Source organism: Monodon monoceros, unplaced genomic scaffold, assembly GCF_005190385.1.
Source record: "Monodon monoceros isolate NGI ecotype Baffin Bay Population unplaced genomic scaffold, NGI_Narwhal_1 Super_Scaffold_9, whole genome shotgun sequence".
Taxonomy (NCBI): domain Eukaryota; kingdom Metazoa; phylum Chordata; class Mammalia; order Artiodactyla; family Monodontidae; genus Monodon; species Monodon monoceros.
In genome coordinates, this window is record NW_021703786.1 from 50,711,276 (window position 1) to 50,724,345 (window position 13,070).

Here is a 13,070-nt window from a genome sequence, read left to right on the forward strand (position 1 = left end):
GCCCTCGCAAAAATTTGTAGCAAACGCAAAGATAGGAAGAAAAAGAACCTGTTTAGCTTTGTTTCGTCCAATGATATTCCCCTATATTTCTACCCCAGGAACCCTTTTATTATGTAACATTCATTAAAATCTGTGTGCCACGCTTTGGGGAGAGATGACCTAGCGTGTCTATTTGCCCTCTATTGTAAACCCTGAGGCCCAGACAGGTGGAGACTCTGACGGGTACAGGGAAGGGCCCTCACTGGCCCTTGGAAGGCAAATCTCCCTGCCGCTGAGTCATGGCCTTTTACTCTCTGAGAACTCTTGCTGCTCAAGAGGCATTTTTTCCATCTGTTTCCCGCATTCAAAAAGTCAGTTTCAAGAAGTAGAGGAAGTTGGGCCAGGAAATTCGGTCTGCAGCTGACAGGGCATTGGGTTTCCCCATCCTGCTCCTCTGAGCAGTTGTGCCTGACATCACACACACACACACACACACACACGCACGCACACACACATGTCTGGCTATCAGGGTCAGGGGGCCAGTAGGTGGACGGGAGACCAGCGCTGGCTAGTGAGATACTTGGGCTGGGTGTGGGGTAGATTCTTTGCCCTCGGAGGGAACAAGGGCAACGAGGCCCAGGTTCTGCCAGGTCTTCTGCACCCACACCGCTTCCCCATCACGGTCCCCCGCAAACACCACAGGCCTGATTGACCAGCCCGCTTGTGACGAGGCACCAGCTGCACACGAGTGAGGCCCCAGCCGGCAGGAAAACGTCCGCAGACACCCGCGCTGGGCACTCTTGAGAGTCAGGGCTTGGTGGGAAATGGCGTGTGAGCTGGGCCCAGAGCTAGCCTGCCTCCATGCCCCATCCCCCTGTAATAACCTGAGACATTTCTGCTGCTGACCTCACTCCTCTCTGCTTTTTCACTTTTGCTTTCTTGATGCAGTGATGGCTACCGGTAAGCCAGTGGGGGCGGGGGACGGGGGATTGTCAGGGAACACATGACATCCTCTCCTAGCCGGTCTGTTCAACTGAGAAACACCCCTCCTTGAACTCCAGACATCCCTCTCGGCCAGACCTGTGTTTGGGGGTGGGGCGGTCAACATTCAGCTTCTGTTTGTCTGAGAAATCCCATCATAATTTTAAGGCTCTTTGAAGATTGAAGCCCTTACGTCAGTGCCCTTGTGAGTGGTGCCTTCCTGGTATATTTCTAGAGGCAGAAAACTGACGGCCAGTCACACACAAAACCTCAGTCCCAGGCATTGGTAATTTTGTGGTTCCCAAAGTCAGAGAGACTTCCTGGAGCTTCTGGGGGAAGTCACTGTGACATACTGGATTTCGTTAGCCGTTTCTTGGAAATAGGCGAGGACTTTGGAGAAAAGAAATGGGTGGCATTGATTTCAGAGGTTAAGGTCTCCGGGCTCCCCTCATGACCCACAGTGACAAGGGGGCGGTTCTGGAGAAAATCCCAGAAGGGCTTGTGGGGTCACAGACTCTGCCCAGCGCCCACCCCAGGCCTCTGCCGGCAGCCCCCGTGACCCAGCCCGTCTTTATCCTCAGTGGGCCTCTACACCTCCATCTTCGGTGTGCTCCAGCTGCTCTGCCTGCTGACAGCCCCCGTCATTGGCTACATCATGGACTGGAGGCTGAAGGAGTGTGAAGATGCCCCTGAGGAGCCCGAGGAGAAAGACGCCAACCAGTGCGTAGGCGGAGCTCGTGCCCCGGGCCCCGGCCCCCAGAGGGAGAAGCCCACCGGTCAGGTGTTAGGCAGCATCAGGGTGGGTGGGTTAGGTTTTAAAGTTAGCAGGAGAGGCGAAAGAGGGCTGTGCTCAAAGCTGCTCTTGCCCGCGCTCAGCTCAGCACACGTTTTGGTCTGTTGCTTCTGTAAGGAAAGTCTTTTGTATGCAAAAGTTGGGGAGGCACGGAGCTCTAAGAGAGGAGGAGAGAAACCAGAGGAAGGTCTGTGCAGACAGCTATCAAACATCCTGCTTTTAGGGCTGCTCTCCGGTCCTTAGCACAAGTAGTACACCGGCAGACATCCTCAGAGTGGTCCTGTTTGCCTGCAAGGTCTGCTCCACTGGGTGTGAGTAGTAAACGGCTATAACCTTAATACATGTCAATAGATCTGTTCATGACTGTGAGAATTAAGCAAGGGACCGGAGCCCTACTTTACAGAAGGGTTGGGCTCTAAGATCAGAGGATGAGTTAAATGGTGTCTTCTCTGACTCCACCTTAGTACAATAAGCTCCTCTTTACTGTATCAGGCCCTGTGCCAAGCCCTTAATGCACAACATCTCAGGTAAGCCTCCCAGCACCTCGATGAGTTAGACCCATTTTGCAGATGAGGGGACTGAAGCTAGGCGTCTGAGTGGCTTGCCTGAGGTCACATAGGGAGAAAGTGGTGGGTCTGGGCCTCCCTGCACATCTCTGAGCCCTTGGATGTCATACAGTTGTCCGTGGGGTATCTTTGTGGGTGTTGAGGCTGGAATCAGTCATAGTGAATTCACAGGGAAATAATTACAGAGAATGCTCTGTTATGTAGGTCAGGTCCTACAGCCAGAAGGCTGTTGGTGCCCATTCCAGTTCCATCTGCCGCATACTCGTTTCTCCTTCACCCCTTCCTGCCGCCCAAGGAGAAATCCACTCACTCCCTTTTTTGGCTTATTGTCTGGCTTAGTGTCAGCTCCCTGCAGGATTCAGGTGAAGTTGGAGCCAGTAGTGAAGGAGGCTTTGCCACATCCTGACCGGGGTGCACTCTCCTTCTCCCTCCCCATCATCGGGCCTCAGTCTTCGCCGAAGCAGCGCAGGGCGTTGACGCCCATCTCCTCGTGCCTTCTCGCATCCGACCTCTCCACTGAGGTTCACACTCCGCGCTCAGTCCAGGGGGTGCAGTGGGGAGTGTCCCTCGTGCTGGTCTAGCCCCCACAGCCCCTAGCACATGCTTGCGGGTGGTCTCTGAGTCTTGCGCTGTCCACAAGCTGTGACTCCGGGACCTGGCTTCCTGGGAGAGCCCATCCTCCAGGGAGCCCCCAGCTCCGGTGTGTGCTCTGCGTTTCCACAGAGGTGAGAAGAAGAAGAAGCGGGACCGGCAGATACAGAAGATCACCAACGCCATGCGGGCCTTCGCCTTCACAAACCTGCTGCTCGTGGGCTTTGGGGTGACTTGCCTCATTCCCAACCTGCCTCTACAGGTGGGTATGGGGAGAGGGAGAAGCCAGGTGGGGTATGGGGTGATGAGACTGAAAGGTGCATGATGTCTCATGGGGGAGAGAACAGTGCTCGCTCAGCAAAGAGAACAGTGACTTTTCATTTGTCTAATTCAACCAACCAACCTATCAACCGGCCCGCTGTGATTTACCAAAGGGCCCCCTACCTGCCAGGCTCTGTACGTGCGTGATGCTGGGAGCAAGGTGTAAATGAAACTCAGATTGCCTTTCACGGAAGACTCTTGTCTGTGAAAGTACATCATTCTTCTCGGTCTTTAGGCATCTTGCATACCATGAGTACCGTCATCTTACCATTTCTGGAACCATGTGGTGTAGTTGTGTGGCTGCTCGTTTTGCATGCGCTCGAACAGCTGAAGTCTGATGTCCAAAGAGCTCTGGCTAGTCTGTGGCGTTGGTGGGAACGTCTGCTCCTCCAGTACAGGGGAGCAAGACCGACGATCCCTTGGCATCTGGGTTCAAAAGTTTAATTCCTTCTCACAAGATTTCCAGTGCCTTTGGAACCTGGCTTTTGGCAGAGAGTTTGAGAAAGGTAGATTTTGTTACCTGCCTGGCTCCACCCTTAGGCCCACAGAAGTGCTCTAGCTCTAATCCCCAAATGTATGAACTTGGAAGGGACAAAAGTGACGGCGTTACTTCCAGATGGGTGTGACCCAAGTCCAGATGGTATCTTGGACCAGGTCCAGGAGGAAAGCAAGAGTCCCTTTCTACAAGTGGCCGCACGTAGAAGTTCATTGAACATCCAGGTGTGCACCACCCACAGGTGCTACCATGTGTTTGTGCCGACACCGCGTGCAGCCAGAGTAAACCATGGGAGGCTCTACCAGTTCCAGATGGGAGTATTGCTGCATCCCTGGTGCCCTCCCGGCCTCCTGGTGGTGGCCCTCTCCGCAAGACCAGCAGACCCTTGCCCTGACCACCCTTGCCCAGTCGCGGGGCAATGCTCAGTGAGGACAGTCATCTGCTTTGTGTTTTATCCAGTTCTTATTGAAAGGCAAGTTGTGAAAAGGCAGCAAGGCATTTGGAGTGGAAAGCGGAGGCTGCCGAGGGATGGGTGCACGTTCAGGCACAGACCTTTCGCAGCACCGCAGAGAGCAGCCCTCGCCACCTCCACTGCCCACATTCCCGGAAACGGGTCTTGGCTGCTGAGCCCGATGGCAGGGCTGTGTGCAAAGAGCAAACAAAGGGTCCTGGGAGCAAAGGAGACAGCTCGTGGCTCTAAGGAATCGTTAACAAGTGCTTGCTAAGCTTGCCAAGCTTGCCAGCAGTGACCTTTCCTCAGGAAAGCAGAGCTAGAGGGGAGAGGGACAGCCATCTACCAGTAGGGCCTGGGTGGCCAGGCAGGGAGACCTGGGCACAGTCCTCAGGTCCGCGAAGGCAGGAGTGGTGATTAGTGACCTCCTGCTTAGTGCTATGTCCATACGTACACTTAAGAGCAGACTCTAGATGGGGGCGGGATGGGGGGAGCCCTGGGTTTTAGCGTTTGCCAATTTCCGCGGTGCAAGCGCTCTCGTCGTGGCTGATATCAGCCAATACGGTGTCACTAACTGTGGAGTTGGAAAGAGACACAGTAACACACCATCATACGATATTTACAGTAGAGCAAAAAACCTTAAGAGCGGGAATTCCCTGGTGGTCCAGCGGTCAGGACTCCGCGCTTTCGCTGCTGAGGGCGCAAGTTCAATCCCCGGTTGATCCTGCAAGCTGTGCGGTGCAGCCAAAACTAAAAAAATTTTTGAAAAAACAAAAAAACCTTAAGAGCACGGCTAATGGTAAAACAGAATAAAATAATTAGGATGTGCTGGGTTTTGAGTATTCATTAACTTTGTTTTCAACGTACAGTTGACCCCTGAACAACACAAGTTTTAATTGCGTGGGTCCACTCCTACTCAGATGGTTTTCAGTGGTAAATACTAAGTACCACGTGACCCGTGGGTGGTTGAATCCGAGGATACAGAACTGTGGATACAGAGGGCCGACTCTAAGTTATATGTGGATTGTTGGCTGCGTGGAGGGTCGGCACCCCTAGCCCCCCGTGTTGTTTAAGGGTCAACTGTAATTTGTTGAATTGTACGTTTATTACAGTTGAACTGTTAGTAGTGACTGTGTTTAACTTAAAATCGGCTCAAAATTCTTGGCAGTTCAGGAGTTGGCCCTGGAAAGCTGGCACAAGCTGACTCCAGGGCGCCAGTACTCCCACCGCTCAGGACCCCAGGAGCTGTGGGGCAAGGGGACAAGGTGAGGCCCTCCATGTCTCTTGCTCAACACTCTGCTCTCCCTCCCTCAGATCCTCTCCTTCATCCTGCACACGATCGTGCGAGGATTCATCCACTCTGCCGTCGGGGGCCTCTATGCCGCTGTGTAAGTCCTGGGAGCTGTGGGTGGCCTGGTGGGTAAGGGAATGACCTGAAGGAGGTTCCTGGTGGGACTGAGGGCCTGAAGGGGGCCGTCTTGCTCACTTGGGGTTCATCCTCTGGCCTTAGGTACCAGGGCTTCTGTCGGGTGTGTCAGGGGAAGGCCATACCTGGCAGGAGCAGGTCAGTGGGTAGACAGTTGGGTGCCCACAAGCCTTGGCATTTAACACGAAGTCAGTTGCCCCAGCCAAGGTGCCGCTCGTTGTTGCCTCGGGGACTGCTGCGCACTCGGGTTCTGAGGCTGCCTCTGGCTGCTCATGGGAAGGGCAGGGGGGTGGGTTCTAGATGCCCACAGCTCAACGGTGACCTTCAAGTGGGCTTCAGCGGCGGCAGTGACGTGAATAACTGAGCCCAGGATGTGCCTGACAGATCCCACCCAGGGCCTCAAAGGGCTGGTTCTGTCCACAGCCTTCTTAGGCCTTGGCTAAAATGAAACCTGCCTCCTTTTCCAAGAGGCCACACATGCCTAAGGAACCATAGTTGTTCCTTCTCCTTGGGCCGGGCCTTGGCTCACACACTGGAACCCAAACACCATCCACTGTCTCCCTCTGACCAAAGACTAGCCCGTTCCTCCAGCCGTTCCTTGCTAGGAGTCCCTTCTCACCTCTGGGGCCACGATACCTGACGTGGCCCCAGAATTCTGGCAAAATCTGGCTAAGATTTTGCCAGAACTCTCTCCCTCTCTCAACAGTATCCCATGGGGGTCATTCCAGGTCTGCCTGTTCCACCCCCACCTACCCCCCAGGCCTGGAGGAAGTTGTGGCTGCCCTGGCAGAGTCTGAGGGACTCGTCCGAGGGCTGTGATGCTATGTTTCCGTGATTACACAACGCTCCTCTGGTAGAGGGTGCAGCCAAGCCAGGCCCAGCCTCCAACCTGCTCCCTGGGCCTGGTTCACAAGCTGCAGACTCCTGCTGGCACCACATTTTCCGCTTGGCTTGGCCAGACACCCATGGGCCCCGGGGCCTCATGCTGGTCCAAAAGACAAATTCGCTTTGCAGAACGGCTCAGCAGAAAGCAGTCCAAGGATGGACACCCCATTCCCACCTCTTCTCTGCCACCGGAGGTGCAGCCTGGGGGCACCAGCACCTGGGGCCAGGCTGCGAAGGAGCATGTGGGAAGCCGGAGCATGGCCCCCTGTGGTGACAGGTTCTCTACTGCCCTGGCAGGTACCCCTCCACGCAGTTTGGCAGCCTCACAGGCCTGCAGTCCCTGGTCAGTGCACTCTTCGCTCTCCTGCAGCAGCCCCTGTTTCTGGCTATGATGGGTCCCCTCCAAGGAGACCCTCTGTGGGTAAGAAGGATTGGGGTGCAGGGGGTTATGGGCATCCGCCCCACTCTGCTGATTGGGAGCTGGGAGGCATCACTCGGGGGCTTCTAGAACCCCGGGATAGGCAGTTTGGAACTTTGGTTAGGATCAATTCAGGGACCCCTTGTGAATGGGCAGGAGGGACAAGAGGAGAAGAGTGTCCTTTCTGGACCTGATTTTGGGGTAAATCGAACAAAGTTGCTGTCCCTGCTCCTCCTGCCAAAGGCCCAGATTCTTAACCAGGTGCTGTAAGCTTGTCCCAGTCCCGCCCCCCACCCCCCCAGAGATTCAGATCAGTACAGTATGGTGGCCCGGCCTGTGGACAGCTGGGGAATTCTGTTGCTGGAATGTGGAACGACGGGCCCTCCAACCTCTTGAAACTCCTTGTTTGTTTTTCCTCTCCTCTCCTGTGACCTTCTCCCCATTCCCAAACCTGAGAGCGAGGAAGGGGCTGGAACTGGGCTCTGCAAAGACCACAGCCCCTGCCTGCTCCCTCCCTCCCCCCTGCCCTTGATGGCGACTCTCAACTCTCATCCCTGCCTCCCCAGGTGAATGTGGGGCTGCTTGTCCTGAGCATGCTGGGCTTCTGCCTTCCCCTCTACCTCATCTGCTACCGGCGCCAGCTGGAGAGGCAGCTGCAGCAGAAGAGGGAGGACGACAAGCTTTTCCTCAAGCTCAACGGCTCGTCCAACCGGGAGGCTTTTGTGTAGTGCCCACCACCTCGGAACTGTGGCGTCCCGCCCTTGCTTCAGTGACTCAGCGGTGTCCTCCCCACCCCAGAGGACCTCCACGCACCCCTAGGATCCTGTCCTGAACCATGTTGGAGTCCTCGCTCCCTCCCAGGGCCCTGGTCCTGCTTCGGAGCTCTGCGGTGGAAGGATGGGAGAGGGCCCGGTCAGGCGCTTCTCCTGCTGGAAGCAGAGGCGCTGCGGACTTCGCTCAGCCACCCTCGAGGGGCCCTGGAGCCTCGGGGCTCCGTGGTGCCTGCAGGAGCAGACAGGAGGACCCCGGGCAGGCAGGCCCTCTCCCCCCAGTGTGTCGAGATTCCGCCTCTTGCCAAAGCAGAGGAGTCTGCCTTCTACTGCCCACCACCTGCCCCTCGGCTGCATGTCCACCAGCCACGCCTGCTGAGGACAAAGGCTTGCACTGTCTGTACCCGCCTCGCCTGGCCCCTCACCTCCTCCCCCGGCCAGTCTGAGCTGCCTGAGGAAGGAAGGACCCGCTTCCTGTTGTTGGTGCTAACTCCTTTGTGATTCCAGCCCCCTGTGGCCTGTCCTCCTGTTCGAGGCCTGTGGAGAAGGCCCCCTGGCTTAAAGCCTGGGGAGGGGATGGAGGGCTGGATGGTCACATGTGGCTCAGGAGCTGTGGTCAGGGCCGAGCAGCAGTCCCTTCCCTCCTCCCTGAGGGCCTGAGCCGGGGGCATGTCTCCACTGCCACCCTCTGTCCAGTCTGTGACCTGAAGGGAATTAAAGGGGCACCACACACAAACACACGCATGCGCATGTGTGCGCGCGCGCGCGCACACACACGCACACACACACACACAGCTGTTTTTGTGGGGGTGGAAGTGAAGATGTGGCTGACAGACGTGGAGGTCCAGGCCCGGGTGGGAAGGTGGATTTGTGAGAGACCTAGGGGTGTGTGTGCATGTGGGTTGTGCGCGCGTGTCCTGTGCATGAGAGATGTGTGTGGGATGGGGGTGGGATGTGGGCGCTGGGGGTCTGCCCTTATCCTCCCAGAGACACCGCGGAGCCAGCCAGGCCCGCAGCAAGCCCAGCGCCCAGGAGCCGGCCCCGCTCAGGGTTGGGAGCTTGTCCCAGGCTGCAGGGCCACAGCGCCCCCTGCTGGCAGAGTTTCCAAGGGCCCTGGAGCTGTTTATGCGGGCGAGGCCCCGTTTCCTCCGCCAGGTGGGCCTGGCTTGCCAACCCACCCACCTTGACTGCCCTCAGAAATGTGTCTGAGGCTTCCTGGGAGCTCTGAGAAGGGTGGGTTGATTTTTAGGTGAATTGTTTTGGTGGTGGGTTGGTTTTTTTTTTCCCCTTTTAAGTTTTATCAGACTCCTTTTTATAAAGCAATAAATCCATTTTCCTCCTGGTAAGGGACGCCCCTTCTAGCATATCAGTTAATGACTACATGTGCCTGTTTTGAGCTTGAGAAGAAAAGGCAAGACAAGATTTTCTGCCCCAGTCGTACCCAGCGACTCACCGTCTCTCTGGGTGTGATTGCTGTCTCTCAGGAGGGGCAGTGGGCCAGGAAAAGACCTTCCTCCCCTGCCCCACCCCCAAACAAATGGGGCTTGTGCAGACACCTTAGAAGTGTGGCCATCCCCTCCTCTGCTGCTTATCCCAGCCCGACAGGCTAATCCTGACCCCCTTTCATCCCTGCTCAGACTTCCTGTCACCAGTCAACCATGCTGAGGGTTCTTCCTAAGTTCAGGACACAGGGTGACCCCAGGAGAGCCGCAGGCTCAAAGAGAGCAGAGGCAGGATATGGCGGAGGAACGGGTGGCAACAGGAAGGGGCAGGGGCAGGCCCAGGCCCGAGCCCCTTGAATGCACCTAATCTCCCTAGGCTTCACCCACTCAGATATTCAAAAGCAAATGTTTGTTTTAAACAGACATTTTTTTTTTAAAAAGAGAGAGCCTGAGATCAGCATTTCCCAAAGCATTCCTCAGCATGCTAGTTCTGTGAGATGTCAAGGTCATTCTCATTTTTTAAAACAGCGTTGTAGTCAGATTCGGGAAATGTTGAGATAAGGTCAAATGAGCGGCACTGGTGGGCTGTGTGCCTCTCCAGGGGGTGTCGTCTGTGACTAAGCGATGGCTTTAACCATCACAGCCGTCCTCCACGTGGGGCCCAATGACCACGAGCAGCAGGAGCTCTCGGGGTGCTGGTTAATAACAGCCTCTGGGACTTGCCTCTGACCTAGAGGGAAACCGAAGTCTACACTTTGCTAAGTCCCACCTGGTGGTTCTGGCGCCCGCCCCCCCAACATTTGAGACCCACTGATAAAGGAGTGCAGTTTGGGGAAGCGCTGACTAGCGAGGGCCCTTCCAGCTGGGAGATATGTTGAGCTTGTACAGACATGGCCTGTGCTGTTCCCAGCAGTGCCCAGCCCAGCCAAAGTGGGAGCTGCGGCCTCTCTCTCCCACCCACCTGCAGGGTGTGCACTTTGGGGGAAGAAGCAGGCATTAAGAAACGAGAGTTCAGGGTGGGAGATAGTCTAGGGCCAATAGTGCGTGGGGATTAGAGGCATGAAAATGGGAGCAGGGTACCAGATGGGTTGGGGACCACAGGTGCCCCCCCACTTCCTTGCCTGTCATTTTGCTCTGACTGTACAGGGTTGATGGGTTACATATTTTCCCATTACCATCACTGGATCATGCTAACAAGCCAGGAGTTCATACTACCCTCCCTAATTTACAGCTGGAAAAATTGAGGCCCAGGGAGGTGGAGTAACTTGCTCAAGGTGAGAGCCAGGACTCATATGTGGTTCTTAGCCTCTAGGTCAGGACATTCCATTCAGAGCAGCAGCGCCAGGGGCCACCAGGCCTTGAGATCAGGGCGAAACAGCCTAAGGGAAGCAAACACAGGCGAGGTGTCTGTTTCTTGGAGCCAAGGGCTTCCTTGGAGAGAGTGGAGTGAGCTCTACTTAATAAAGTCATCTTGGCCCTGGAGGCCGATGGTAGCTTGGGGGAGCAAGTTTCTGGTCGCCCCAACCCCTGAGAGGAGTGCCCTGGGGTGGGGCAGGGACCACATGGCCTCGGCCCTCCATCTTCGTCCTCCTCCTCTAGGCTTCTGGTGGGAAGGAGCTGGAAGTCATGCCCAGCCCTGCGGGCTCAATCAGAGTGAAGAGCGCGGCCAGGCTGGGCTCAGGAGCATGGCCCCGAGCCCCACTCCTCTCTAGTCTCCCTGTACTTGAGTCCAGGTGTTCCTTTGTGGTTAGCTTCCTACGAGCCCTCCTGGTCTCTGCCTGTGGCTCTCGCTACCTGGGCCTGTACTAGGGAAGGTTCCCACTCTCGTAAAGGCCATAGATGGGGCTGCAGGTTGTGAGTTCCGTTCTGTTTCTCTTTTTATTCCTCTTGTACCCGGTGTTAGCCTGGTGAAAACTTCTCAAGCCCTCCTTGTCCTGGCCCTGGTCTGTGCAGTGTGAGGAGGGCATCCCGCTGCCCTGGGCCCCAAACACACTGAAAATGGGGAGCCATCCAGTATTGGGGGTACGTGTGCAGGACTGTCCCAGACAGCGGCACAAAAAGCCCAGTGGAGTTGTCGATGCATTTGCACATCAGCCTGCCTGAATTTAAACAGATACACACCACCGGGGGCAGGTGAGGCTGTGGACCCCCTGTGGTAAGGGGCTCCTGTCGGAGAACTCTGAGAAGTCTTCTCCGCAGAGTCAGGCTTCCGGGGCTGTTTAATACGGTGCATTCTCGTGGGCTCTGGGACAGTAAGGCGCCTTATCTGTGGGGTCAGGATTAGGAGCCCGGGACCCCAAAGTGAAGGGATGGGTTTTCCACAGGCTGCAGCGCTCCCCTGGGGTGGGGGTGGGGTCAGGGTGAGCCGGAGGGCTCTGGAAGCCTGTCCCACCCAGGCCCTGCCTCATGCCGAGTCCTGGGGTGAAGACCTGGTGTCTGGAAGGAGGTGCATCGTCCTCCACGTGGGTGGCCCGCCGCAAAGCAGACCTCTCCCGCCGCTGGCACACAACCACCGCCTGGGCCCTTGGTCTCTGCAGGCAGCATGTCCAGCCCCGAAGTTAGTCTTTCTCAGCCTCCCAGGCAGATCCAAGACCAAACCAGGGCCTCTGGCCGCTCCCAGCCCCCCAGCCCTTCCCAGAGTGAGACCGTCTCCTTGTGCTGGGGAGGCTGTGAGGGAAGGGCAGAGGTTAGGGGCCCCACCACACATACTATCTCGTGACCTGAAGCGAGTCTTGAGCCTCAGTTTCCTCATCTGTAAAATGGCAATAATACTCTCCCCGGGAGGCTAGGTGGACATGGACGTCAAGCAGTCGCACATTGTTGCACCTGGCACTCCATAGGCACTTAACAAGCGATAGCATTATTTTTATGACCCTGGAGGAATGCAGAGAGCACAGGGGATGAGGACCACCCACACCCACCCTCCCCCGCCCATATAACAGGACAGACTTTAGGCAGCCCTGACCGGGACAGCCTTGTGGCCAAGTAAAGGAAGTGAGGTCTGTTTCTGCTGACCCCTACCCCTCTCAGAACCCCCTCTCTAAGCAAAAGCCTTAAGCAGTTGTCCCCTTGTTCAGTTTTACGTTTTTCACATTTTGTTAAGAGACTTGGCCAAAGCTCCTCAAGCTAACCTCTAACTGGTGGATATCCGGGCACTCTTGACAGTTTTATGCTGAGGTGGGTGACTCAGAGCACAGCTTGTAGGCAGTACCTCCATGCCACCTCCTCGTGAAACTGCTTGGCTGTGCCTCTGTGTGTGTGTGTGTGTGTGCGTGTGTGCACACGTGTGTCTGAGGTGTGTTCCAGGCACATCAGGTGTGAATGTGTTTGGAGGAGTGTGTGGGAGCTTGTCTGTGTGCCTGTCTACCTGGACGAAGAGGGAGAGGGTCCCACGTCGCTGAATCCCTTTTGGTGGCTGGAAGGGCCTAGGCAGGCCCCGTCCAAGGACCCAGCCCAGGCTCTCAGAGTGGTGCCTGAAGGGTTAACATGTTCCTGTGTCAATGAGGGTCAGTGCAGTGTCACTGACAGCTCAGCAGCTGACCCTGACCCTTCCTGGCCCTTTGCTGTTTCTAGCACCTGGATTACTTCCTGGCACACAGTAAGCACTTAATAAATGTCTGCTGAAAATGGCTAAGAACTGCTTCCTCCTCGGCCCCTGTGTCTCTTTCTAAGTCACTCATCCCCTTGCCACTTGTCTCTTGCCTGTCACTTGTCTGAAACGTGCTCCCTGACCCCCACTCTCCCCTAGGTTGCACTCATCGCGGCCCAGCTTTGCTGGTGGGCCAGCTTTCAGCAGAGCTGGGGAAGGGACAGAGGAAGGAGCCTCTTGGGTGGGAAGCCCAAGGCTGCTGGGAATTCTGGTTCTAAGGTGGGCGCTCATCCTTGCCCCTTTTCTTTTGTCCTAAGTCAGTGGTCATGGGCACACCTGCTCCTCCTACAGGTTTCCCACGA

The 13,070-nt window shown here is 56.2% G+C and overlaps 1 protein-coding gene across 4 annotated transcripts in view; it reads left to right on the forward strand.

Annotated features, from left to right (window-relative positions):
- The window catches only part of SLC43A2 (solute carrier family 43 member 2), a 41,524-nt gene extending 28,770 nt beyond the window's left edge, over positions 1-12,754 (forward strand). For all 4 annotated transcript variants that reach the window (XM_029211745.1, XM_029211746.1, XM_029211748.1 and 1 more), the window contains 5 exons: positions 1,542-1,680; positions 3,043-3,172; positions 5,493-5,566; positions 6,787-6,910; positions 7,474-12,754. In XM_029211745.1, coding sequence (XP_029067578.1) covers positions 1,542-1,680; positions 3,043-3,172; positions 5,493-5,566; positions 6,787-6,910; positions 7,474-7,635 — 629 coding nt within the window. In that variant the 3' untranslated portion in view covers positions 7,636-12,754. The remainder of the gene's footprint in view (positions 1-1,541; positions 1,681-3,042; positions 3,173-5,492; positions 5,567-6,786; positions 6,911-7,473) is intronic.
- Positions 12,755-13,070: the final 316 nt, after the last annotated feature.